The 27,860-nt window shown below is 34.6% G+C and overlaps 1 protein-coding gene across 9 annotated transcripts in view; it reads left to right on the forward strand.

Annotated features, from left to right (window-relative positions):
- Nucleotides 1-27,860, forward strand: part of RapGAP1 (Rap GTPase activating protein 1) — a 651,202-nt gene that overhangs the window by 567,323 nt on the left and 56,019 nt on the right. The window contains exon 1 of one of the 9 annotated variants that reach the window (XM_081736848.1): nt 13,744-13,892. The exons of 5 other annotated variants lie outside the window; for them this stretch is intronic. In XM_081736848.1, coding sequence (XP_081592974.1) covers nt 13,860-13,892 — 33 coding nt within the window. In that variant the 5' untranslated portion in view covers nt 13,744-13,859. 3 more of the 9 variants (XM_081736850.1, XM_081736849.1, XM_081736847.1) reach the window with 3 other exon arrangements.

Below are 27,860 nucleotides of genomic sequence, written 5' to 3' on the forward strand. Positions count from 1 at the left end.
ACCACATCTAATTCGTGTTGAATAATTGGTTGCATTTGTCATTGCGACAGGTGATTTAAAGTATGTTGTTCTGTCTGCTTTTAATCTTCGTCAGCAATCAATTACTTAAGAACTGTTATGTAGTAACTTCGTGTGAATTCTTCTTACAATGCTACCTGTGAGTAACATAAAAAACAAAACTGTTAATTTTTTTTACAGCATTTTGTCAGAAGTGACATTAGTTGCTGGACAATTGATGCTTCCTCATACCATTTGGAAGTTTTAAGTCTATACTTAAAAGTCATTGTAGAAATCGCAGTACATGAGAACACCATTATAGTTATTTTACAAGGTGTTTTCCAGTGTTGAGCGTCGCGTAGCTGAGGTGTACTCTCTTCTCTTTTGCTGTTGCTATTGTTAAGAGTGGATGAATCGTGATCGTTGCAGGGAGGGGCGGAGACAACCTTTGCTTTTTGACTACGCCCTTCCTGTCCCTACCTTTTGGCTTAACGCATAAAAGTGTAACTTTTGAATCCACCCCTTCCAACATGGCATTTTTTTTTTTCACAACTCCCGATCTTTTCGTGTATTGCTCACAAAAGCGCACATATTCAATCCAAAAAAAAAAAAAAAAAAATGACCACAAGAAAAGCAGGAACAAATCAAATAGAACATGAAGTTGCTGCGAGCGAAGGTGGATGAGTTGATGGAATTTAACGTCAATCATTTAATTACTTTTTGTTGGGTATATTATATTAATACAGCTGTTGAACCCTCTCTGACATTTTCTGACATTGCTCAGTTATATTTGATAAGTTCTAAAGACTAACAGAATTCGAATCTTTTAATTCCTAACAAGTATGTATTTACAGGTACCAGATATTTAATTAGCAAACTTGTTCCTAAATTTGCAAATAGTAAAATGAAAAAAAAAAGAAAAGAAAAAAAAGATGTACAGCAAATAAACATATGTTTTCAAGATGTGGTTGTCTAGTATTCCAGTATCCTTAAGAACTATGATATGTAAAATCATATGCTGATGTGTTTTGTGGATTATATAGGGTTATATTTCGTAAGTATATATGTATCCATGGAATATAGTCCTATATATTCCATAAAACATGTATATGCTTTTGCGTATTTTAGTTTTTAAGAATACTAGAATTTTCCAAATGATGGTATCATAGAAATAGATCAAGGTCTTTCCAGAGTATATTGAAGTTCCCTTTGTATAGTAAAACAAACACTATACCTCTCTAAAGTATGATACATTGAAAATTACATGGAATAAAAGGGCATTCTAAGTCGTTTTAGAGTATTTCTAACAATGTTTCAGCACCACCGAATTTTATTCTTGGTAGCATTCCCATAGAACCTTCTCCACTTGCATCATATAGTAGAAATATTCCTAGTAAACATACTATTTAAGAAAACTGTACACGTAAAATGTGTACAACTGCACAGAATATTACTAGTATATGTTAGTAATATTCAAGTTCTGAAGAAATGTTCGTATATATAGTATATTCCAGGGATGCAAATAACCATTCACCCGGGGCGAGTGGTTCATCCGTGCAGACAAGTATTTAATATTATGCCGAAGGTAAGTAAATGATTTCTGTTGTGGGATGTGGGCTAGTGGCTTTTTTAATTGGGCGAGTAAAATTTTGTTGCTTATTTGCATCCCTGGTATACTTCCTCTTCTATAGGATAATAACAAATCCTTCATTGAGCAATATAGGTCTATTTGTATTTTGATTCGAATGACAATTGTCCAGGAGTTTCGAATTACAAAATATTTCAAGGATATTATTACATGGAATGCTTAAAATTGAAATGAGTTGGGATATCCTGGAATATGCTTCGATTTATGAGAAAGCCGAAAGGAAGATATGCAGAACCAAAACAAAACAAATTCAAAGAACATTATAAGATTGCTCTATAGAATAGCTTTGCTATTTGTGAGCAAGAAATTATTAGTGTCTCTGGATATTCCAAAATAAAAATATATAAAATAATAAAACGAAAACAAGGATAAGAACCTGGAGACGAAACTTGAAATATCGATTCATCAATCCAATAAAATATATGCTACATGAAAAACCCCTTGAATTGGATTACTTAGATATTGTTGCATCTAGTTCATTAGAACCATCTCCTGAGTAATTCTGATATCCTTGCAGTATGCATATATTTCATTTAATTACCTGAGTATATTAAAATACCTGGGGGACGAGAAACGAAGTAATAACAATAATAATCTTTTTAAACTTAATTGAATCCCCTTTTATATTTTAAACTCTTACTTATCTTCTTTACTTGCTCATTACTTTTGTGTAAAGCCCACATTTCCTGCATTGATAGCTGCAATCAATTGGCGAAAGACCCTTCCATATAAAAGTTCTTTTTTTTTTTTGTTCGCAACAAAAGATTTCAGAGCAAACGTTGTAGGCATGAAGTCATGGATAGTTGATCCAAAGAATAGGCTTTGTGAATCACGTACGTATTGAGTTCAGTGATTTCTGCCCAAGCTAATGAACCTTGACTTGAGTGTATTTTACTGAAACCATTACACGATCATTTTAGAGTAACTATCAATTCAACTTGCAAGCACTTGAATTATTTAATTTTCAATTATTTTCTTCTTGTAATGAGTGCATCGTTTGTAGTTAATGTGAGGTCTTTTGAAATGTCATGACGTAGGTAATTGGTATACTACCGTGTGGGTTGTATACAAATAAAGCAATGTGTATAAACCGTAGAAAGTGGCAGTTGAGCTAAACCTTCTCTGCTGGCATCAGCACAGCAGAACACAAACTGTTAACTTGATTGCTTTATTGCTAAATATGTTAATTAGTCATATAATTCATAATAATGCATAAAATAATGTGCTACCAACACTGGTGTACCAATCATAAAGCGTAGAGAATTTAAAGTTTTACAAAATTATTGACACCAATTCTTTAAAAAAAAAAAAAAAAAGCAAAGTAATTTCCTAAATTTATTGAAGACACCACGCGATAAAGCTAATTAACTAAAATTAGAGCGTAAGAAAATTTAAAATTTTACAACGTTAGCGTCTACAACCTGTAGACAATTTGATCATCATTGTTATTGTTACGCTAACACAATTTATAACATATAAGCCAACGTTGCTTTAGTATAGATTCTAATGAGTCGATCAAATGTCATAATTCTACACAATTCTAAATGCGTTACGTCAAACTCATTAAAATACAAAAAAAAAAAAAAAAGTATATGCTCTGGTCGTTAGAAAGAAATTGAAGACAAAATCAAACTAAACAGAAAACCAAAAAATGGCTCAAAAGATTGCAATCTTGGCCAAGAACTTTAGGAATGTTTAAAAAAATGCATCAAAAGATTGCGATTTTGGACAATAATTAGTTTTTGGATCAGGGACCACAAAATTTTTGTACGGCCCCTAAATCGAGTTTTCGTTTTTTTTTTTTTTTTTTTTTAACGGAATAAGCACATCATACTGAGTTAAGTGGTAATTTGAGTTTGGCTACACTATATGTAGTCCTCCAGATATAGGGCGTACAAGAAAATTTTTGATTGAAATATATTGGATCTTTTGATGCATTTTTGGATCAGGGGCCACAAAATTTTTGAACGACCCCTAAATCGAGTTTTCGTATTTTTTACGGAATGAGCACATCATACTGAGTTAAGTGATTGTTTGAGTTTGGCTACACTATATGTAGTTCTCCAGATATAAGGCCTACAAGAAAATGTTTGCCTGAAATATATTGGATCTTTTGATCCAAAAACAACATAAAAAAGTAAATTATCAAAAGTTTAAAATAAATAATTACGTAAAAACTCTTAGTAAGCTTTAAGTATGAGCCCAGAAGTATTCCCATCATGTGAGCAATCAGGTTTAAAATCGTTATTACGCCAATTTTCAAACTAAACTATTTTATACATGATGTAGATAGCTTACGTTATTGTAATGATTCTCCAGCAGTATCTTAGCATGATTGAAGATTTGAAGTAATTGAAGATTCGTAATAAGATATTAACCACATTAACTTTTTAAAGACATAAATCTTATCCATACCAACTGATCACACCCTCCTTAACCTTAATTTATTTTATTTATATTTTTAGAGTATCTAAATTCTCTGTAGCAACACTAGCTTTGAAACTATTGTCTTCATTCCAATGTTCCCTCGAAATCGTGACTACACCCCTGCCTGTTAAAGATACGCCCAAGTATATCATGAATTATGATGAGTATATGAGTGTATTTGCGTATCGTCTAGATTTGGTTCAACTTCATTTCGTTATAGAGTAACAATTTACTATGTTAATCCAAGTGATAAGTAGAAATGTTTCTAAAAAAAATAAAAAAAATAAAAAAAATTGTCCTGAATAGGTCTACTTACGAGATGAGAACAGAATTTTGTTGACAAGACAAGATTTCTTCTAAGAGAAATGGATACTTCGCAAGACATCATTTTTACAACACCTTTAATAATAATAATAATAATAATAGTAATAATAATAATAATAATAATAATAATAATAATAATAATAATAATAATAATAATAATAATAATAATTTATTGTCGTTAAACAACATGATGTTGTAATAGACAACGTCAAAATTTAAGTTCGCATACATGCAATATTTACAATTTTAATAATCAATACAATATTTTATATTTTACCTAGTACTACTTTTCTATTCTAATCCTGAAATTTCTTCCTGAAATTCTGAAATACTATATATACACTTTTCTAAGAGCCACTTTTTACAAAAACATTTAAAATTTTTAATCTCCATTTCTCTCACTCTAAGTGGCAATAGATTATACAATTTTATCCCTATATATTTATAACTATTTTGAGTTTTACACAGCCGCACATGGGGAATATTTATTTCATTTTTGCGCCTTGTATTGTGTGAGTGAATACTACTTCGAGTAACATAATTTGTACAGTTTTCTTTGATATACATAAGGCATATACGAGCACCTTCACGACAAGAAGATAAACTGGTTGGGACATTGAATGAAGGAACTGCATCGTGAAAGACGTGCTAGAGTGTATGGTGGCAGGAAAGGAAGGAGGAGACGAAGGAGAATGATGGACGTATCAAAATAGAAAAATCGTACGTGAAGACCAAGAGGTTAGCTGAAGATCGTAGAGCATGGATCTACGGCAAGTAACCTGCCAATAATGGCAGAATACTTATGATAATGATGATTACGAGAGTTGAGGCAACTCTGATCCTGCAGTTTGTAGTTGCTTCCTACCATCACCTACGCATCTTCAACCTCAGGACGGGGTGTAGTTGCTTAATGGTAGAGTGGACACCTCTTGTGTAATGGGTGCATGTTTGTGTTCGATAACATCGTGTTTATGGGTTTTCCCGGCGTTGTCCCTTTTCCTTCCACATTCTCATTCCACCAACTCTTCGTAATCATCCCATAACCCGTCTCCTTTAATCTAAAAGCCATAACGGCGAGACATAAAATTACAGGACTCAGGGGTCGAGAACAAAATAAGCTTCTTTCGTAGTTTTTGATTCACTATTCCTCAAACTTGATATTTTTTCTTTTAATCTTTATATTTTCTCAATAATATTAACCCAAGTACCGTAAACTAATATTTATTATTATTATTATTATTATTATTATTATTATTATTATTATTATTATTATTATTATTATTATTATTATTATTATTATTATTATTATTATTATTATTTACCGTGTTCTCCCTGTTTTTCTATAGTTATCACATTTCCTTTCATCACGATCACGAATATTGTTTAATAGTTCTTTTAACTCCATGCCTCCTAACTTTCTTGAAGCTTTCTGCCAACTCTTAATGTCGTGTCAATTTTCGATTGAGATTCCATAAGAATTTCGCATTTATACTTCACCCTTTTACCGTCAACCGAAATACGAGCTTCCCTTTAAAAGGTCATCTCCAAAAATGTTATAGTATCAAATATATAAAGATGGTAGGGCTATACATTAACTTCAAGAGTAGTGATTGTTAATTGTAGTGATTGACGTCATTATTCTTATCCTGTGTGGTACTTCAAATCAGTTAAATTATTTGATGCTCGTAGTTCTGGGTGCGATTCCCGGCACATTTCCAGTGTTGATTCAGCGTCATGTGGCAGTTGGGGATCTACTTAAATTAAGAGGTATCGAAATCAGGTCTAGAAAACAAAACTGAAAGGAACCGATGTGCTGACCGCACATCATTCGAGTAAGATACGTCTGACGGGCTATAATTCTTCACGGACTGCAACGCTAGAAGTTCATTTTCAACAGAAAATTTTCTGTGATTCTTATATCTATTCTATGGTAACATTCATGAAAAGCACGTAACTATAAAATGTATTTTTTTTATATTATGTGAAATCTGTTTCTTTCTTGCGAAGATCTCTGGCGCAGATTTCTCAACGGTCGTTTTGATTATGTGATAGCGAAACCTTTACCTAATTTGTCAACTCACGGATTCTCATCAGAGGATAGATGGCGTTGAAGGTCATGCGGATCGAAGATTTTAGATCTCCCGGAAATACGTTACAGCAGCATTACGTTATACCTAGATGGCGCCTTGCCTCATGCATAATGTATCTATCCATTCGTGGCCGCTCCTCTTTTACAGGTACAGTACGTTTTCTTCGAGATTGTCTCAGGGAAGAAGAGCATCTAAGCATGTGGTTGGTGATCGGAACAACAATGCTTATTGTCCATTAAGGAGTGCCAGTCTGCAGACTTCTTGTTCCGCATCAGCGCATTACTTTTGTTCCATAGTGCTCTTCTCTCACTTGAAACCAGCCTCCCCTTCCGAGGCAACACCATAATGAATAGAAACAATGTTTATGACTGTGCGAAGAGGAAGCCACATTAATTAATAGATATTGCATTTTAATTAGCAGTTACCTGCTATACAATACTACACTAGTTGAAAGTGTTACGGTATACGTGGAACAAAAAACACTTAACGAAATCAAAATCTCCGGCACGAAGCCTCAAAGGATTTAGGCCATCGACAGGAAATTTATGTATGGTCATTGAAACCAATATTTCGCAGTAATTAGGGCGCGAATGTAGTAAGTTGTATGATTATTTGGAAATTTAAGACAAATTAGGGTTTATGATCAAAACTGTATAATCCCATTTCGAGGAATGATTCTTAATTATTGCTCTTTCTCTTATTCAAAGATTTATCCAGTGGTATTCTCCAGTTCTTGGAAAACGTTTGAGCACTCTTGGCCGAATAAACAAATTTATTTAAGTGCAGCTAGCATATAAGTAAGTTGTAGTCCAATGCTAGTGGCTTATCTCTAGTACGCAGGGTACCGTACTCTAGTGCACAGCGTGCAGATAGAAGAACAATATTAAAATGAATCTCAGAAAAATAGAAATACAAAGTAGAAACTGGACCCAGTTGGCTAAAGACAAACTCAATGGAGAGCTTTTGAGAACACGGCGTTCAATCTCCGAGTTTCATAGACCATAATTAGATATTTATTTTATTACTTTTGTTTTTAGAATTTTCTCATTTTGGTATTTTTATCTGCTATTTAGTTCTTTTTTATTTTCCGCTTTTTAGCGCTTTTTGATGATGATATTATTATTATTTAGAGAAAATTTTTACCTAATCTTTAGAACCGCGATCTATTATTACAAGTAAATAAACTGAATTCATTTATTAGGAAAACGATTCAAAAGGAATGTTATGAAACAGTTGGCCCGCAAGTATGTTTCGTGCGGCTGGCAAATAAAAGCAAAGAAATGTACGATTTAAAAATTTAAAAAAAAAAAAAAAGTACTCTGTGTGTAATATATATATGGATCGAGACCTGATTTTAACTGTGAAACATTTTCTTTAACTTTTTGGTTATCTGAGCTCATTCTACAAGGTGACCAAATGGTAACTGGGCCAACTTTTAGAAAAGTACTGATTTCATATATCTACTTGTACATACTTTCAAATGTTCATAGCTCAGGTCCTAACTAGCCTGGAATACATGAAACAAGAAGCAAGATAAGCAAAACAGAACGAAGATTCAGCACATTCAACAAAACGTCTTACCATTGGGAGGAGTGGGAGAAATTGAGTATTAAAAAAAATACTTGCGTATTCAAATATCCACTGGATAACAGCGACAGTTAAAAGAAGTTGCCTTCAAGTATGTCTCTTATTTTATCATACTAAACGTCATTGTAATTCTATTTTCTGTGGCAGAAAATGCAGTTTCTCGATCACCTGAGTGCAGTGGCCTATCTGTGCAGTGGTGTACGCAGAAGTCAGTCAATGGGGGTTCAAGCTGTTAAGTTCATATAATTCCATGTATTCGTGTACATAACAGGGGCGGATCCAGGACGGACTTCTGGGGGGGGCGGTCGGCAGTAATACTGCTACTTTTAAGAGCTCCAAACTTGTTATGGATGGGTTTATTTATATATAAAATAAGAAAGTTTTCTCTTGTGGGGGGGGGCGATCGCCCCGATCGCCCCCCTCTGGATCCGCCCCTGGTACATAATCGAGTAGTTACCAAAAACACACGAATAGTTCTCTTATAACCAAGACTGTGGAGTTTTTTTTTTTTAAATATCCAGATTATTCGAATAACGATAGTGGGTCATATAAGGTTATAAGGTTAGTACATCCGTCCGTCCGTTACTCCGTATCGTTGTAATGTTAGTCCGTCCGTTACTCCATACCATGTTGTAATGTTCGTTCATCCATCCGTTACTCTATACCACGTTGAAATGTTAGTACGTAGTACGTCCGTTAATCCTTACCATAACTTAAACGAAAGCGAATATTTTATTTTATTTTATTTTATTTTATTTTATTTTATTTTATTTTATTTTATTTTATTTTATTTTATTTTATTTATTTATTTTGCAGTAGATTTCTTTACGATTATCTCGACTGCGTTCGTTGATACAATCAGTCCGTTAACATGTTCTGGTAACAATGACTTTAACAATGGCTGTTCATATCCCATTCATTCATAAAAATACGTTTCGCGTAACGCTAATATGCAACCCTAAAAACTTTTAAAGGTTGCGAGTTGCATAACCATTTAGGCAAAATATTAATTCTTAATCGTTATTATAAAACTAAGACCATTCATCATAAATGTTGATTTCGTTCTCTTTACTGTCGTTAACAGAGTTTTTACCTCTTATTTTAATGTCTGTTTTGGATAAACCTTTGCGGTATTTAAAAATACAAGCAATAAACTTTAAATAATACAATAGAACATTTTATATTATCTTTTAGCTATACATGTCTTCATCAAAACAGAAGATTCAAGTTTTCATTTCCTTGTTGCTTTGTATAATAACTTAAATCTCGTTGTAGTTAACTACATCGTACGCTTACAGAAAATGAGAAAATAATACAATTATGAAGATTTAATTCAGGTCTCTAACATCCTACCCAAGTTTATATCAATTAAAACTTTTTGGAAGTACGTAGTCGTGAAGATAAACTGCATGTCTTCTAAATTATCTCAGAAGCCCATCTCAGTCTCGTGTTTTCTCGTAATTTCTGTGTTTGAAATTTCGTCATGTAAACTGAGATTTTTATGAGAAGAATTCCCTTAAAAGAGGAGGTTGGTATGTAGGCGACTAGAATTGGTTTGTTAATCAATATTTACGTCCTACAGAAGTGTTATTAAGTCATTTTTTTTTTAAACCAACATCATATCTTTAGTAGTAAGCAAATATGGAAATACAAGGGTGCAGTAGTGTATACAAGGCGATGTTTCGAGGTTTTAGCTCTCCTTGAGCAAGATATTATGAAAAATAAATATTTATCTTATTAGGATATGTATACAAACACGTGAAACTATGTGAACTTGAGAGCTTGGACCTCCCTTGAATAACTTTTTTTCATACGCCGCTGCACAGGTGGAGAGCATTAAAGAACGCTCCGTATACTTCATCCGATTCGAATAAAATTCGTATCACAGAATTTGCGAATAATACAATTACTGCTATAAAGGTGATTGTCACTTATCGTTAGGAATCACGATTTTCTAACTTTTGGTGCAAATTCTTTATTTTGTGATTGAAGTTATTGTATTTCCCCTGAATAGTTTTGTCATTTTGTATGAGATCCGTGAAATTACCATCCAAGTCTTCTCTCTAGGTGTTGGATATTACTAGTCCTCCGCAGATCTGTTTGATGACTAAAGATTGTACTCTATTCGATATACTCACTTTCACAATTAAGAATTGTTATACTTAATTATTATTACCTAATTTCCATTGCAACACGTCAGCCTTTGTCGCCTACTCAATGTCTAAACAATAGAGCAATGTATATTTTGTCCCGTATGTTTCGTAGGTGTGTTCCAACGCTTACTTCATTATCACCTGTCACCAACACCCTGTCGAAAAGTGTCTACTTTGAATGTCATTATATACATGTACTAGAGTGCAGGATCGGACTGGCTAGGAGGACTGGTCGGCAATCGAATATTTTTTCTACCTTACAGAGTATTGCAATTTTAAAATATGGTAACTTCATACAATATTTAATACTGGATTATTTAGATAGAAATTGTTAATTTCGATTTAACGAGGGATTTTCGTGTAGGATCTTATCTCAATCTCCTAGGTTTGAAGTTGTTGTGTGTTGAAATATAGTCAACACCGAGACTATATGAGACGTGGACATTCAGTTTACGACGGTATCCAAACTACTGTAATGCGTTCACATTCCGGGACCCAATTAACCAAAAGCACTCGCACCCACTAACCACTGAACTGGCGGGGAGGATACTAGGTTTGTTTAAAGTGCAGAAAAGAAACGGTGCACTAGGTCGTTAGTTTTACAGATATGACCACACTAGGTATACACTTCTAATTTTATTTTTACAGGACTCCACGACTACTGTATGTTATTCATTGATGATTACACCGTCACCACAATACAACCCCCTTTGACGAAGTCGTGACAACTGACCCAACCATTTACATACATATATTTCGATACGCCCTTAGTTCACAGTGTATTTTGTGGAAAATTCTTTCTGCACATCAGTGGCTTAATCGAAATTCTCTATGCGCGTTAGTTGTCTCAAGTTCTTGCTTAGATATTCTTATACAGTCTACAAACATACGTCTTTCGATCTTATTGTTACTAAGCACTTCGTTGTTAATTGGTGCTAATAGCTATTTTCAACATGCAAATATAACTAGAGACGTATATTATGACAGGGGGTATAGCTGGAGGCGAAAGAACTGTTATTAACCTTCGAAATAAGTTGAAGGCACTTTTCTTCTTCTTGCCGTTGTGTAGAGGGCTACATTTAATATCTGTTTCTTAGCCTTGTAATTAGATAATATTCTTACCGATCACGTATTTCGATCACGCTGGGATTATGTAAAATACTGTCCTTCATTTATTTCATAGCAGTGACGTCGATAACAGATCCTCAGAACCCGCCATGTGAAGACGAGCTTCAGGTAACCCCTGAAGTGATGAAACTCGATTCGCGTAAGGCCTGGGTTTTAGTTATATGGGTTGGATGTGTAGCAAAAACAGTTTCGCCACCACTGTTTCATAGAATTTAAAAAAATCACCAACTATTTGTTCGTTTGTGTCTCAGCTGCAGCAAATTTCATGGTAACAATACAAGTGATTTCTGCATTTTATTTTCCTTAAAAGTAGAGAAATAAAATTCCTATTAAGTGTATACAAGCAGGGTATGATCATAAACTGCCCAGGATGTGTCTCACTCAGGATCAGTACCATCTTAATAGTATTATGGGTCCAGGACAAATCAATGTGTTGTGGGTCCGGGCAAATGACCAACAGGCCCATGAGTTAAGACGGTCCCGATTTGGAGGTCCACTTTTCAGAAGTAACTCAAGGGCAGTTCACAAAGGATCAAGGTATTCAATTTGCCTCCTACTTGGTGAATATCTTTGAATTATTTATATTGTAGTCTCTCTTAGATGCAGTTTTTTTTCTAGTCATATTTTAGGGAAGGCTTTTCACCTCCGCAATGGACCCACCGCCCTTTTCACCTCCGTAGCTAAATTATAATTTTTATTGCTAAATAATAATTTTTATTGCTACATAACAGAAGTATCCCTCTCAAATTTTGACAAAATTTTCTAAAAGAAAACTTGGTCAGATATATAAAAATGCTGATCTGTGTATCTGTATACAGGCCTGCAGTTAGAGGGTGGTCAGTGGGGCTTAACTTCCTCCCCCCCCCCTTGCAATCATCTTCAGTCCCATGAAATTTTCAATTTGTTGTTGATATTAATGTATCAATGTAAGGAGAACTCAAGTCAGTCCCTCAAAAATGATCTCGCCCCCCGCAGCCTTAGTGTTCTGGCTACGGGCCTGTCTGGATTCCACTGTTTGGTTAGTATCAGGAATACCAAAAATTCGATTTCAATATATTCAACCTACAAGTACTAGGTTTGTTACGAGCAAGTTTCGGTACAATGAATCTCGATCTCGGTACGATCTCTAGCCGAAACGTCAATATGCTTGCTTCTCAGGTTTGCTGCAAAGCATGAGAGAGTAAAACATAAAATCAAATGTTCAAAGCAAATTACAGAATTGGCTTGAACCGCACACGGCACCTAGAGATAAATATATGTTAGACGTGTATGGATATTCATAAGAATATTGATCAGTATTAACAATAAAACACATAAACATATCTCTTACTGTTATTAACCTATAGTAAAAATCATAAAATTGCCCACAATATAGATGATAATATACATCTAATGGATGTACTTGAAATGAAATAAAATCTTTAGACATTATTTTAAAAGGCGCTCTCCCTGCTGATCTAGGCGCTAAGGCGCACGCGATTCGTTCACGTGCTCCCGAGTTCGATTTCTGGAAGAAGAGCAAAAATGAAATGAAATCTTAAAGTTTTACGTCCCACGGTTATGCCGGTTAGGCTAAAGGAGACGGTGATGATGAGAGATGAGTGAAATGGTGGAATGAAGAAAGTGGGAGGAAACAGGAGAACCCCGAGAAAACCCACGAGCACGGTGTTGGAAGAAGAGCATTGAACGTATTAAGGTGGTTCGGATTCCACCTGAAAGTATATATCCATGTTTCATATAGCCTCGGTGCTGAAAAAGAGCGCTAAAATTCAACAAACAATGTACTAGGAGGTATCAGTTGGATTTTAAATTTCTTATCCCAGATAGATGTGGACATTAAATGGACGCCCTGGATGTTCTGTGGAATTGGAAATTAAAATCACAGATGTCTTTCGTAAGTTCATATTTCAGCCCAGACAATAAATACGCTATATTTTTTAAATAATAAACTGTATATATAGTAATTCATTTATTTTTAATGGAATTTTCACAAAACAATGAAGTTTTGCATGCGAAGTGAATAGTTACATATTGCGTGATGTGTGAGAGAGAGAGAGAAAAAAAAGAACTATGAATGAAAGTTTATCCACAGTCATGTGTGTGAAGAGACTCTTCTGCGTCTCGTTTCGTTGCAAATAGAAAACTTATTAACCACCGCTGTGGTTCAAAAATAGCCTATTCAGTTTTGTTCCTTCGCCAAAATGAATAAAAGAAGAAAGATGGAGGAGTTTGGTTGATTTTTAGATTTAAACAAAAGAAAAAAAAACTTATTTCCTTTTGACTTCCAGAGCAATGTCAAGAAGAGAAGAGAAGGAAAAAGGCATATGTAATTGTTAGTTTGATGTTCCGCTGTTTTCTCACGCTCCGATACGCGTTTCCGTTCGCCACAGAACCCCTGTTCGTCTCAATGCTTCTGTCGGCAGGTGTCGTGGCTCTCCCAGCAGTCCAGGTGAGGCTCAGAAGAAAGCAGCAAATGCTTTGCGAACCGTTGCTTTTCCTCCAGTGATGGGAGTTCTTCGGTGGAGGCAGGACGCTAGGGTATGTTTTCCTTCTTAGCAACTCTCTTATAAGTATCCTGTGCATTCTTTTTTCACAATTCGGAGAACGAAAAAGCAAACGATACCTTTTGTTTTGATACAACTTTTACGCTTGCCGCGCCCAGCAGTGATTGGCTACGTCGTTACATAACCAAAACAGCGGCCTTGATGACGTCACCTGTGGTGAGCTTTCGTCGTCGTCTTCCAGCAACCGATTGACAGTGAGTGAGTAGTGAGTTAGTGTTGAGATGGTATGTAGTGTACGCTGTTGTTGTTTTTCGAATATCGGTGTTGTGTTTTGGTTTTCAAGCTGGCAAGAATGTGGAAGCATTTTGTGCCAGATTTGCCCATGCCGGGATTCGATCTCGACACTTACAGCGATTTAAATAGCAACTTTACGCTGTCGCCCCCGTTCAAGAGGAAAACTTTAAAATGTGAGGGGAGTGCCTCAACAGTGGTAAAGGTAAGACTGAATATATTGCACTGATTATTGCGTGTTGAAGCGACACGTTTATACCGTAAAAATAGATCGAGAAAGATCTTAGCGGAGAAATGCCAAATACAACAATTGACCAAAATAAATATTTAGGGGGAGGGGAAGGAGAGAAACATGAGTAGACTACATACATTTATTTCTGTATACTCCATTTTAAAAATTAGTATTTATTCTTTTTCTAATTCATTGTTTATGATTTATGAAATGAAAGGGCATTGTTTATGTATCGAGAAGTACATGCAAAGTTGAAGAAACACCCTTATAGGCCTATTTATCGATTATTGTGCTTTTATTTGTACTGGCATCGCATTGAAATTTTCTTTGAGAAATCTTTGACTAGATAAAATTTTAAGTTTTTTTTTCCTCTATGGATTGAAGTTTTTACGCATCAGGACTATAGACACGAGATTTCTACACATTCTTTCGTGTGCTTGGTCCCGGGTTCGAATCCCGGGGAGGATATTGAGCCTATCGTCAACTCCTCGAGTAGTAAGTAGTTTGGATTTCACTTAAAGCTGTAGTTTCCATCTCATATTATCTGGTGCTGGAAAAGGGACATGAACCACAAACAAATGAGATCCACTCTTTTGGGAGAGTTTCCAACCATTAAAAAAAAAAAATCCTAGAATTCGTATTTCCCTTTACTACAAATGAGCACGCCCCTTTTCGAGTAATAATATTAATAATAATACGGATTGGCGGAAGCTACCTGCCAGTGAAGACAATAGTAATTATAATCATTGTGATGGCGCTTAATTAAGCTAAAAGGATTCGGGCGATATCAATGTGATTATATATTTTCAAATGTAACTTCTAATTTAATGAAAACAATCTAAAAAATCACACTGGTTGACAGAATTCGTGTTCGATGTGTCGTTTGTAGTATTGTTTCTATTACTCCATCTGAGCTCCCTCGTGACTAAGCGGTTAGCGTACGCGCCTTTGGTGTCGAAGACCCGGGTTCGATTCCCGGCGGGAGTTCGTGTGGTACGGATTCCACGTTAATCAGTAGGTCCATGTCTCATATAGCCTCACTCCTGAAAGAGACGCTGAACTCAAAGTCCTATCAAATCATAATCATGAACAATTAATTTTAAACGGGTTAAGTAATTTTACTTATTTTTTATTTTTATTTATTTATTTATTTTATCAGAAAGGCTCAGTTGATATAAGCGAAGCTTACAGCCAATAGTAACTTTAAGTATCTTTTTCTTCACCGAGGTACAACTGTGGAAGATTTAAAAATTGAAAGTTTGAATGAAATTGGGTTTTAGGGATTTAAAGGTATTTTTATCATTAATCTGAAGGTGCTGGAGAGCAGAAACTGGAAATTAGATGAGCGATCTTGGAATTCGAGCCCGGGACCTTCCAATTTTGAAAAAAGAATTGAGAAGGGTTGTAGCTGGGCAGATGACTTTTTGTTAAGTTTATAAATCGTGAAACATGGAAGAAACATTTCCAGGCACAAACTGAAAATTAAGAAGATAAGGAAAAAAAAAAAAAAAAAACTCATTAGTCCCAAGATCTGCTAGAAGGCAGAATACTTAATAATACGAGCACGTCGGTTGCCATCGGCGTTTCATTTCTGTTTGTTTAAACTAAAAATTCACTCTAAACTTCAAGTAGTTTACATGTGAGTTGAGTTGATTTTGAGTTTAACGTCCTTTTCAGCAGCGAGGCTATATGAGACGAGACCTACTGATTAATGTGGAACCTGAACCACGTGAGTCCGGCCAGAAATCGAACCCGGATCTCACACGATAAAAAGGCGTACACTAACTGTACTTTTGTCTCACGACACTGGGCCAATACATTTGAAATTTACCCCTTCAGTGTACTGCCGAAGCGTAATACAAATCATGTTTATTTTATTTTCCAGTACTTCGGTTAGTTGTACAAATATTACTATAAACATTATGTTATAGTGGTTTACTTAATTATTGTCACCATTTACTCAAGCTTATGGATCGGTAAATCTTTGATTTAAGGCTCTAATTGTAGAAGAAATGAATCAAGAAATGTCTATGCTTCAGTTCCACCCAACAGCTTAATTTCTAGCAACGGCACTGCGTTAATAATTACGATTTGTTTGATTTAAGAACGAAAATCATAAATGTGTCATTTTTATGTACATTTCCGAGGTAGGCATCCAAAAACATTTTATCAGTGTAAATACTTTCATCCTTGTGCAATTGACGTACATCTTTATTTTACGAGTGAGATCCAGATTTCACAGCTGGATGAATCAAGGGCATATGCAACAATCACAGAATGAAGTTAATTGCTCCTGACATATTTATATTTGACCATGCTAATGATCAGTTAATATTTAATCAGGAGCTATACAGTTCCAATCATTTGCCTTATTTCTGATTGTATTATTTCAGCAATAGGCAGAAGGGGAATGCGTAAAGATATGAATAAGATCTATGGCGTACGCAGAATTTGTCAAGGTGCGTCCAGCTCCACACTATATAATTCCAGATGTTTCTATATATTCTAATATGGTAAATGCTTATTTTCACAAAATGTGTTGCTTAGAGGGGTTTTCCTGAACATCTCTTTAGCATATGCCACTGGATGACATCCTTATTTGAGGTTCAATCTATGATTATGAAAGGAGATGGAGCAGAAGGAGTGTGTGTGAAGACAAGGGAGAACTCCGAAAAAAAAAACTAACATGTTGCCCATTGTAGACTCTCATACACTGGAATTGAACTATGGGCCTCTTGCACCTACCACAGAGCTACCGTGGTCCTTTCATGATATTGTTTCCCATGTTATTAATAGGTTTAGTAGTATGTGTTTGCGTGCAATATTATTGTCTGGTATAGGTTGCATTTTGTGTGTGTGTGTGACATTAATATCTAGGCAGTTTTATTACATACGTTATAAGAAAATTTGCGAACAAAAAGGTTTGCTTGAATTGTATGGGTAAAGTTTGGGTACTTCAAATGACATATTCTATTTATTTATTTACGCTGAATTTCAAGATATGCAAATGCTTTGTAATATTTTGAATCGTACAAAATTTATGTTGTACAATACAGGTTAGAAAGTCTTTTTCGTATTTATTTAGATATTCTCAGGTGTAGGAATATTATCCTCTTATCGGTAGGTCTGAGCACGTGGTAGCAGATTGATGGTGGACAGACACCGTGTGCGTGGGTCTTCTCGGATTCTCCCGTTTCGTCCTACTTTATTCTGTTCACCATTGCATCCATTTCTTATTATCACCGTCTCCTTTGGCCTAGCCGGCATAACTGAGACGTTTACTGAAAGATTTCATTTCGTATGTGCTAGTAGACAGAATTTCGGTAAGGCAAGGGTATAGAATTCGGGAACTTAATGATAAGTTGAAAACAACTGATTTAGTTAAACCTTCTGCGATAATGTACTGCATTATATACATTTTTAAGACAAATGTAATTTGGCAACCTAAAATAGTTGTATTGAATAAGAATTTTTATTTACAGATTCAATGCGTTTAGAAATAAATAGTAAAATCTGAAACGACTTATAGTTTTTCCTCCTTTAGTCTGGACATAAAAGTTTAATTAACATATATTAATTACATTAACGTTTAATGGACGTGTATTAACTAAATGGCCATAAAAATTTAATGGATGGGTTATATATATAACTTGAAACCAGGTGAAGGAATGTCATATTTCAAGACTAATACTACTAAACAAATTGTGGTTTTTATTGTTTTTGTAAAACGCTCTTTTTCCGGATCCAATAAGATGGTTTAATTTTAATCAGAACAGCCGTATTTCCCATCTAATTATTTATTATGCACAAATTCGTATCAGGTAGCATAATTAAATTCTGCTTGTAACTTCATGACGTTAGATAATGCACTTCATGTCTTCCTGGCCCGTAAAAGTAACACAATAAATTCGACTTTCTCTCAAGCTTATTCATATGTGAACTTATTCCGTCCTGTCAATATGTCACGTTCAGATGGAGACATGTAACATTAGTAGTACACACACTATCATCAACACTGTTTTAATACTCACTTAATCTCACAGGTAAATTATATGTTGTTGTTGCGACAAGTTTCTTTTAAAAAAAGAAAATTGATTTCTTTGCTGATTAAAATGCGTTCCCATGATCTCTACACAGAGCTAAGAGGAAAGCCACTAGTTCTCTCCAGTCTATACAGAGAGCAGGCAGCCGGATACCATCATTCACAAAACTCATGACTTCCTTTCACACAGATCCAAATCCTGCAGCCTCCTCGCCTCGGCAGGTCATCTTGGAGCTTTTCTGCAAAGCAGGGAGCATTCAACTAAGTCCTTGTCACCAGAACATTTACTTCTATTTGTGTACAATACTAACACAAACACGTAGTGTTTAGTAAACGTAATGTAATTAAAGCAAGAAAGTCTGCAGCTTATGACGTAGTACTAGTTACTAACATTTTTTAAAAATCAACATAATGACAAAACAAAATATACTGACTTTATCGCGGCAAAGGAATGAATATGACTCAAGTTGAACAACACTTGCCAAGTTCATGTCGCAATTTATGGGTAGCCCTTACCTGCTAGTCTAGTGGCTAGCGCGCGCGCGCGCGCCTTTAGTGCACGAGTTCGAATACTGCTGTGAAGGTAATGAAGACTTTACTGTGGTTTTCGGATTACAGCATAAGTCTCATATAGTCTTACTGCTAAAAAGGAGACACTAAACTTCAAAAATCTAAACAAATAACAATTATTAATGGCATTATAAACTGATGATATGTAGCCCTATGTTTTTACAAAGTAAACACCACTTCCAAAACCCTTTTAAAACAATTATTGCTTTTCGGTCATTATTTAAAAATATCTCTTCTTAGCGTTTACAACTTAATGGGGTCATTCGTTAGTCTAACCTGTTCTTTTAGATGTTAAAAGGTGATTTGTAACTTGCAAATTTCTGAATTGTTTCAAGGTTAGAGCGCTCAGATCTGCGAGTTCGGAAACATACTATCAGAGACAATAACTATCTGAATTTAGTATAATAAAATATGAAAATGAAGTATTTATTAATCACTCAACCTATGCATTACAACGTGATATGTTTTAACAAGTGTCTAGTGTAACTAACGTACAATTATTTTAATGTATCATTATAATTATTTTGGTGTTTTCACTATTGACAACACTATTTTACTCTTCATCAACATGCTTTCAATTCATTAAACTCTGAGTAATAAATTAAACAAGGTAATTAAAAAGTTCTAATATCCTCTTATTATGAACCCAATTCCTTCCTTGGTCAAGTTTCAATGTTCGTCTCTCGAATTTAATTAAATGAGGGTAATCTGCTACCATCTATTGACAATTAGCGCATCTTACAATTTATAATAAATGTAATCACAACAGACAGTTCAAATGCACAATGACTATGGGCCTTTTTCAGGTATTTCATAGAATTGCTGCATAGATGACATTAGTTAATTTGACACGGTTTTACTTCTGAAGTGGTATTTTCTGAAAAAAGCTGTTATAATATTAAATTCTACAAACATGACTTAAAGTATTGAAAGAATTAAGTTTGATTTGAGGAACAAATAAAATTTTCAGTTCATAATTTCAATGAATAACTGTTGTTGGTTTGTTTTTACACTAATGCCACCTATAGAACAATTCTATAAACTATTTGAAACATGTACATAGCTATATAAGCAGTCGTTCATCATCTGGTTTACCTGTGAAGAAATCTACCGCATTGGCCACTCCCTAAAGACTCACTCGGGGAGAAAAAGCTCGCTATTTAGCATCACATCGCGATTAGATATAAAAAGTACCAACAAATCTTGTATATTATTTGTTAAATTATGTGTTGAAGATTTATATTTATAGCTACTTATAAAAATTGTGCTACTTTATTCTATTCTGATGTAAAGCTCCGTACTTCGAGCCTAGACCAAGATATGATCCGCCCGCTCCAAATAACCCCTCTGCATCCGATAGTGTTCACTGGTAATTATTTTCTGATTTCGCAAGTGCAGATGGACAGAAACTAAAGAACGCAGAACAACATAAAAGTTACTTGTTTTAATAAATATCCTTTGAATTTTGAGTTAAAACAAGTTAGTTAATACGTAGCCGTGATCTTTCACATTTTTACTTATGCATAGTCATGACTATCCCACACACACACATATTGAACCCACGCGTGCATATAGTTCTACGTCGTTGCTACTTCAAAATAATGAGGTAGAAAACATATTGCTGGATTTACTTAACAGTTTTCTATACTTAAAAGTCTGAATATGTTTATTTATACATTGGACTAAAAGCCAAGACAGTGATAAAATATGTAAAGAGGAAAATGAAAAGAAATTTTCAATTGTATTTTAAAAATGCACTAAGAAAGGAAAGAAAGAAAAGAGTTTATTTTCTATAATGTAGTTAGTTATAAAATCAAAAAAGCTCTCAGGGGAATTAAATCAAATGCATTCCGCTTAGGAAAAATGTGAAATAGGAATACAGTTATATTGAATATGACTTTTTCTTGTGAAGAAAATTCTATACTGAAGGGAGAAGCTCAGGTCTAATTAGTGTTATTTTGTTACCAGTGTTTTTTTTTTTTTTCAAAGACATACTTCGTCTTTGGGACGGAAGACCCGAGTTCGATTCCCGGTAGGGTTTATGTAGTTCGGATCCCACCTTAAGCCTTAGGTTCACGTTGCATATAGCCTCGCTGCCGAAAGGAACGCTAGACTCAAATCAAAAAAGTCAGACATACTTCTTTGAAGCTTCATCCGCCCTCCCTTCTGAATTGGACAGCCGCCCGTGCAGAGCTAAGATAAATTGCGATTACATTGTACAGAAGACGTCCTTTTACTAGATAGTCGTCCAGTGCAGCGCACTCAGATAAAATTTCTGGAAAAAAGCCTGTTTATTACCTTCTGAAGCACAGATAAAATTACTACTACTTTTAGAGCAGTCATTGCCAATTGAATTCTCAGTGATGTCATAGAATACTGCTCTCTTTCTCAGTAAACTATACTTTTAGAGCAGTCATTGCCATTTGAATTCTCAGTGATGTCATAGAACACTGCTCTCTTTCTCAGTAAACTATACTTTTAGATCAGTTATTGCCATTTGAATTCTCAGTGATGTCATAGAATACTGCTCTCTTTCTCAGTAAACTATATTTTTAGAGCAGTTATTGCCATTTGAATTCTCAGTGATGTCATAGAATACTGCTCTCTTTCTCAGTAAACTATGTTTTTAGAGCAGTTATTGCCATTTGAATTCTCAGTGATGTCATAGAATACTGCTCTCTTTCTCAGTAAACTATACTTTTAGAGCAGTTATTGCCATTTGAATTCTCAATGATGTCATAGAATACTGCTCTCTTTCTCAGTAAACTATATTTTTAGAGCAGTTATTGCCATTTGAATTCTCAGTGATGTCATAGATTGCTTCTCTTTCTCAGTAAACTATACTTTTAGAGCAGTTATTGCCATTTGAATTCTCAGTGATGTCATAGAATACTGCTCTCTTTCTCAGTAAATCATACAAAAAAAAAAAAGAAAGAAACAGGAAGACAATCTGGCGTTGATAATAACAGTTGTGACATGCAGTCAAGAACATCGATAGCGTGCGTAGTCGATGGTTTTGCAGGCATACTCCTTTTGAACCATAAGCGTACACTGGCAACACTTGCTTATTCCAATTCCCTCTACTTCATTTCCTCTCCTGCTTTGCTCTAGTGCAGCGTTTCCCAACCGGTGTGCCGCGGCACACTGGTGTGCCGCGAAAAAATCGAAACAAATTATTAATTCTATACGAACCAAATTGCAAGACAGGGGAAAATTTATATTTATATTTCACATTACTATGAACCTCTACTATAAATCTACAATTTTAAATTTCATATTGTGTTACTTTTCTGTACATTTTTAAGGTTGAAAAACGTATTTATCATTGTCATGACCATTATTACTTCTTTATTGTTGCAGACTATTTCGTAACTTGAAATTTTAACATATCATTCAATAAATTCAACAAAGCAAGCATGCATACAAATTACCTACATTTGTGTTTTAAAAGTATAGGGGATTTGTTTATTTGTTCGTTATTTAGTGATCTTCCCTTTTAGTTAGAGGTTAGATACAGTTTTCGAAAGAGAAAGTGGATTTTTAAAAACCCGAGTCCTATATTTCATTGCTATTGTTTTCTATTTTAAAATTAGAATGAAAAATAAGTATAATGATTTAGCACGGGGGAAAATCAGTGATCGAGCTTTCTTCTCTGTAAGAAGGAAATTAGTAATCACATTAAAATACCACGGTAATTATATATATATATATATATATATATATGGGTGTGCCGCGAGAATTCAAGTTACACCTGTAGTGTGCCGCAAGTTGAAAAAGGTTGGGAAACGCTGCTCTAGTGTTTCAATTTGCTCTTTCTCTTGTATCAAAATAACTTGCTCATACGCTACTCAACTATCGAACTCAAATGTATACCATTTGCAGTAGGGGTGGATGGTTCTGAAAACGTAAACCGCGGTTTCGGTTTGGAATGGTTAACCGAAACCGAACAGAACTGTTTCCAAACCGAACCGGTTTGAAGTCCAAACCGATTAATTCGGTTTAGACTACAAACCGAACCGAAACCGGTTCTTGCAACACCCCTACCCTACAGGCATCAAACCAGTAAACCCACATAGTCCACATGCAGATGAACATTGCTTCTAAAGTTTTGACAATTCTTCGATGCAACTGATCAATTGACTGGATTTTTTTCTTAATGCACAATGTATTGTACTTTAAAAAAATCCATTGATTTTAAATCAGAGGTTTGGGGTGGCCAAGCAATGAGATCTGGCTGGTCATTCTATTAAGTTTGTCGAAAATCAACTTACCTGAAGAAAATCGTGTGAAAAATAAAAGTACAATTAATTAGAATTTCAAAGCTCGATATTGTTAGTTTTCATATGTTCTTTGTTACGATGCGTTTATGTCGAAAAAGTTTCTTTTATTTGAAAGAATACTTTCAATCTCTCGTCCCATATATATATTCTTACTCTCTAGAAAAGGAACGAACTCGTTCCATTAACGTCCTTTCAACGTGCAAATCTTCTATGCAACTGTAAACTTGAAATACCACTTGGTTTATACAAAGAAATATGTAAAGATCTTAGCATTAACATATCGAAGTGTACCTATATCGAACTTAAGAACTATTCAAACGGTATATGATGGATCCAACTGGGAACGATACAAGAATAAATGTATATACATTGAATTAGTAAAGAGCAGGGATTGAGTGATATTTAGATAACTCTGACCACTCACTTTCTTTTAAAGATTTTGTACTTTAAACAACGGATGTTTCTATTCGTAGGCTTCAGTAAAGGGTGGTTAGCGGCAAAGCATGTGTGTTGTAATTCGTCCTATGGTTGAATCAAAGATATATATATATATATATATATATATATATATATATATATATATATATATATATGCATTAAAAAAATCATGACCGGACACTAGAAATAAATAAGTAAACTATATTTGTTTATATCTAAGAGATACTTTGCAAAATGAACCAATTCCAGACCGTGTTCCTTCTGAGCAACTACAAAATTACAGTTTCCTAAGATGAAAATGATCAAGAGCAACAGAAGTGTAGTCGATAAGGTGATTACGTGCTATCTGGGCAATCCGGATTCGATTGTCGGTGAAGACGGGAAGTCTTTCTCGTTCTACACTCGTTTCCTCGAGGTTCTTTGAAATTGGATACCAGGGGTAACCTGGATAAATATTTACTTTCTCTCTGCGTTATAAATTATACTCAAAAGTGTTATCTCAAAGATATTTGCCTATATTTTTCTTATTTATAACCAACTTCAAAAAAAAAAAAAAAAAAAAAAGGACATGGTTCTTAATTCAACTCGTTTAAATAGCTGTGTCTGCTGCGTATAAAGATGTCCAAAAATATCGTAAATCGTAATTTTCCGAGAAAAATGGGATTTAAAATATTCGACTTTTGTAGTAAGTTCTTTCTCTTTTCTTTTATTTATTTACGTTTTAGGTGTATTAAGCGCCTAACGCTTTTTGAATGTAAATTTTGAATCAAGTGTTCACTACAAAGCGATATTAAATTTTTAACGTCAAAACGTTTAGACAATTTTGGAGTTAACACTATGCAATAAACTCATATGTTCACACACAACTTCGACATAGGAGCATTGATTGTGAGTTTGCTTGTTTGAAAGATTCTACCTTCCCGGTGGCCCCACATACATTTCTTTAGAATCTGATGATAATCTTTGGAACTAGATATTGAAACGCTGTGTTGAAATTGGTTAAGGTTTTTGTTGAAAAAAAAGTTATCGTTTTGCAGCTATTTTATTATTTTTTAAAAAATATTACCATCTTGTAACACTATTAGTATTTGCTATTAGTGAACTGTATTTTAGTGATACGATTACAGATTTTGATGTTCCTAGTTGCTGAACATTTCGTCTTTTGTATGTATCATATCAACTTAAAAAAAAAAAAAAAAAAATCAGTACTGAATTTGTCAATAACAACCTTGAATTTATTTGCAGGTTTTCACACTAAAAATAGTATCCTATTTTGAAAGAACTACGTCAAATTATATTGTAGAAGTAGAATTTTAATTTAATATTCATCTTCCTTATAATAATTATATACAGTCATCTCTTATTTTAAATTACTAAACGGGGGCAATGGTGGTCCAATGTTCTCTATTGTCCGCAAGTTCCGACACTGTCTGCGATGGCTAATATCCACAACTACATCAGGAAAGAAAGAGAAAAATTATAGTACTGTGCTTTTAATGAAGTACATCTAATCTGTTAATGTAAAATGCTTGATACACTTGTAAATATTCATTATAATACAGTAAAGTCAACATTTTTAGTTTAAAATCGTGACTTTGACTGAATCTACTGCTTCAGATTTTGTCCGCTATTTCCGAAGTCCGTTAAATCGAGGGATGATTGTCTATATAAAAGAAGACGAGATACCATCATACTCCTACAGGTCGACTTCAATATTAATGAATGAGAAACATAGTTTATAGAAAGACGATTTATTCATTTTTTAAAAGAACCAATGATCGATTGTACATGTAAAATTCTTGAAGTGTAATATAAACATACATTATAATTATTTATTATTTTTTAAAAAGATAACAATGACTCTTCCCCAGAAAAACGGGAGCGCGATGGCTCAGTGGTAGAGCGTTCACCTCCGGTGCTTGGCGTCCCTAGTCCGATCACAACTCACGTCGTGTGGACTTTGTGGCGGACAAACACCGTGCTCGTGGGTTTTCTCGGGGTTCTCCTGTTTCCTCCCACCGTCTCCTTTAGCGTATCGTGGGACGTAAAACTTTAAGATTTCATTTCATTTCTTCCCCAGAAAAGTGCTAGATTCACAGTTTCATATAGTCTCGGTACTGAAAGGCACATTAAACTTCAATTCAACCACTAATAACATAATGCGAATTTGATAATTCTGAAAATAAGTGGACTTTGTTTTGCTGTAAGGAAATAAATTACGGATCAGATTACTATGGAGTAATCAACTGTATTAAGATTTACATGAAGTGCATTGTTAACGTTGCTAATTGTAGCATAAGAGTTATTTGTGGTCACCCAAATCAGGACATTTTTTCCCCCTCATAAGAAGTTCTTTCATCATTTACCGTTATATTTCCTATATAAATATAAAAAATATATATATACTGAAAATAATAGTTTTTGCTTAACTTGAAATGTCCTACTGACCTGGTCAACATAATCGCAGAAAAGAGGAATTGCAAACTAAACGTCCGTCCAATGATTTTTTTCTTCTCTCCTCCGTTCTTGATTGTAGTTGTATAAAGAGATAATAACAAGGACGTTTAAAGTACATAATTTGGAATGTAAAGATTTAAAAGCCTTGAAGATGGTTGCTTTTACAATGTCATCTTGCATGTTGACAGTTGTTGGAAGGATTCCATATTGAGAGAAGACATGCCATGTCTGTAGAGAGAAAGCTGAGAGGAACCCCAGTGGCATACATTGCCATTAGAGGCAGGCGTAAGGACATTGCTTATTATGAAGTCCCGACATCCTCTATGATTTTTTTTATCTTTCTTTCGTTAATAACTTGTTATACTAGTAACGATTCTGGTGTGTTTTATTCTTACCTGTTTCTTGTGCACTAATGCAAAAAATGGAATTTTAATAAAACTTGAATTAGTGTTAAAATAAAGAAAGAATGAAAGAAAAAAATAAGTATCTCAAGAAACGGTATCAGCTATTATTTCATTAACCACTCGCGTGCAGTTGCAGTAGGCCACATTAAAATGCCAAGATGTTATATATATATTACTGTATATATAAAAACCCTTTCATGCATTACGTTTTTTTTTCCAAGGAATTCATGTGTGTACATAAGTCCAGCGGCGAGATATTGTTATAATCATTGATATACATAATTTAAAATGCCATTCCTCTCTAGTATTTTTTCTCTTTAAAATATTTTAGTGCTGAGCAGTAATATTGATAAATTAAATGCAATACCCCTCTTTGATTAAAAATAAAATAAAATATACGCTTGCGCACTCAGTAGAGTATAGAGATTGATTTGAGAGCCATGCAATATTAGTGAGGGTAAATCTTTAATGGAATTATTAATAGTAGGAATCCAATCTTTGAAGGTGTGTCTTGAATATTAATCATCATCATAGGCAGTGGCGGATCCAGGATATAATCAGGGGAGGGGCTATAGTTTGCAGCTTTATCCAGTGTAAAGCAGAATTGAAGCCCATTTTATCCAGTGTATACCTGAGCGTCAAGAGGGGGCTATAGCCCTTATAGTCTCCCCCTTGGATCCGCGCCTGATCGTAGGTATTCTACCATTATTAGCAGGTCACGTGCCGCAATAGAAGTTTCCATGCACACAGTCTTCAGCTTTAACCTCTTCGTCTTCACATTACGATTTTTCTGTTTTGATACCGTCCATCAACTGTATCCCCTGTCGCCCTCTCCATCTCTTTCCTGGCACCATACCCTTTAGCACGTCCTTTATGATCAGTTTCTTCTCAACTAATGGTCCAACCAATTTCTCTTTTCAATTACATCTAAATCGTTCTTTTATCTCCCATCACATCTAACATTCTGTCATTCATAGTCCGTTTGATGCATCTAATTCTCTGTATTTTGCTCTACACCGACATTTCGAAAGCTTCCAGTATTTTTTTTTTCATCACTTCTGTGCAATATCCACGTTTCTGCCCTATACAGTACATACTCTAACTCTTTATTCAAGGATCTACAGACTTTTCTCGCCCCTAATGCTTCTTTCGCCATTCCTACCCGTGTTTTTATTTCAATTCACACTTGATATCACTAGTAGTACTACCTAGGTATTGGAAAGGAGTCACCTGTTTATTTTCTCCCCTCCTGCTCCTATATTTGACACTGTCCACTTCATTCCAATCA

The sequence above is a fragment of the Thermobia domestica genome, chromosome 13 (assembly GCF_964235325.1).
Source record: "Thermobia domestica chromosome 13, izTheDome1.hap1.1, whole genome shotgun sequence".
Taxonomy (NCBI): domain Eukaryota; kingdom Metazoa; phylum Arthropoda; class Insecta; order Zygentoma; family Lepismatidae; genus Thermobia; species Thermobia domestica.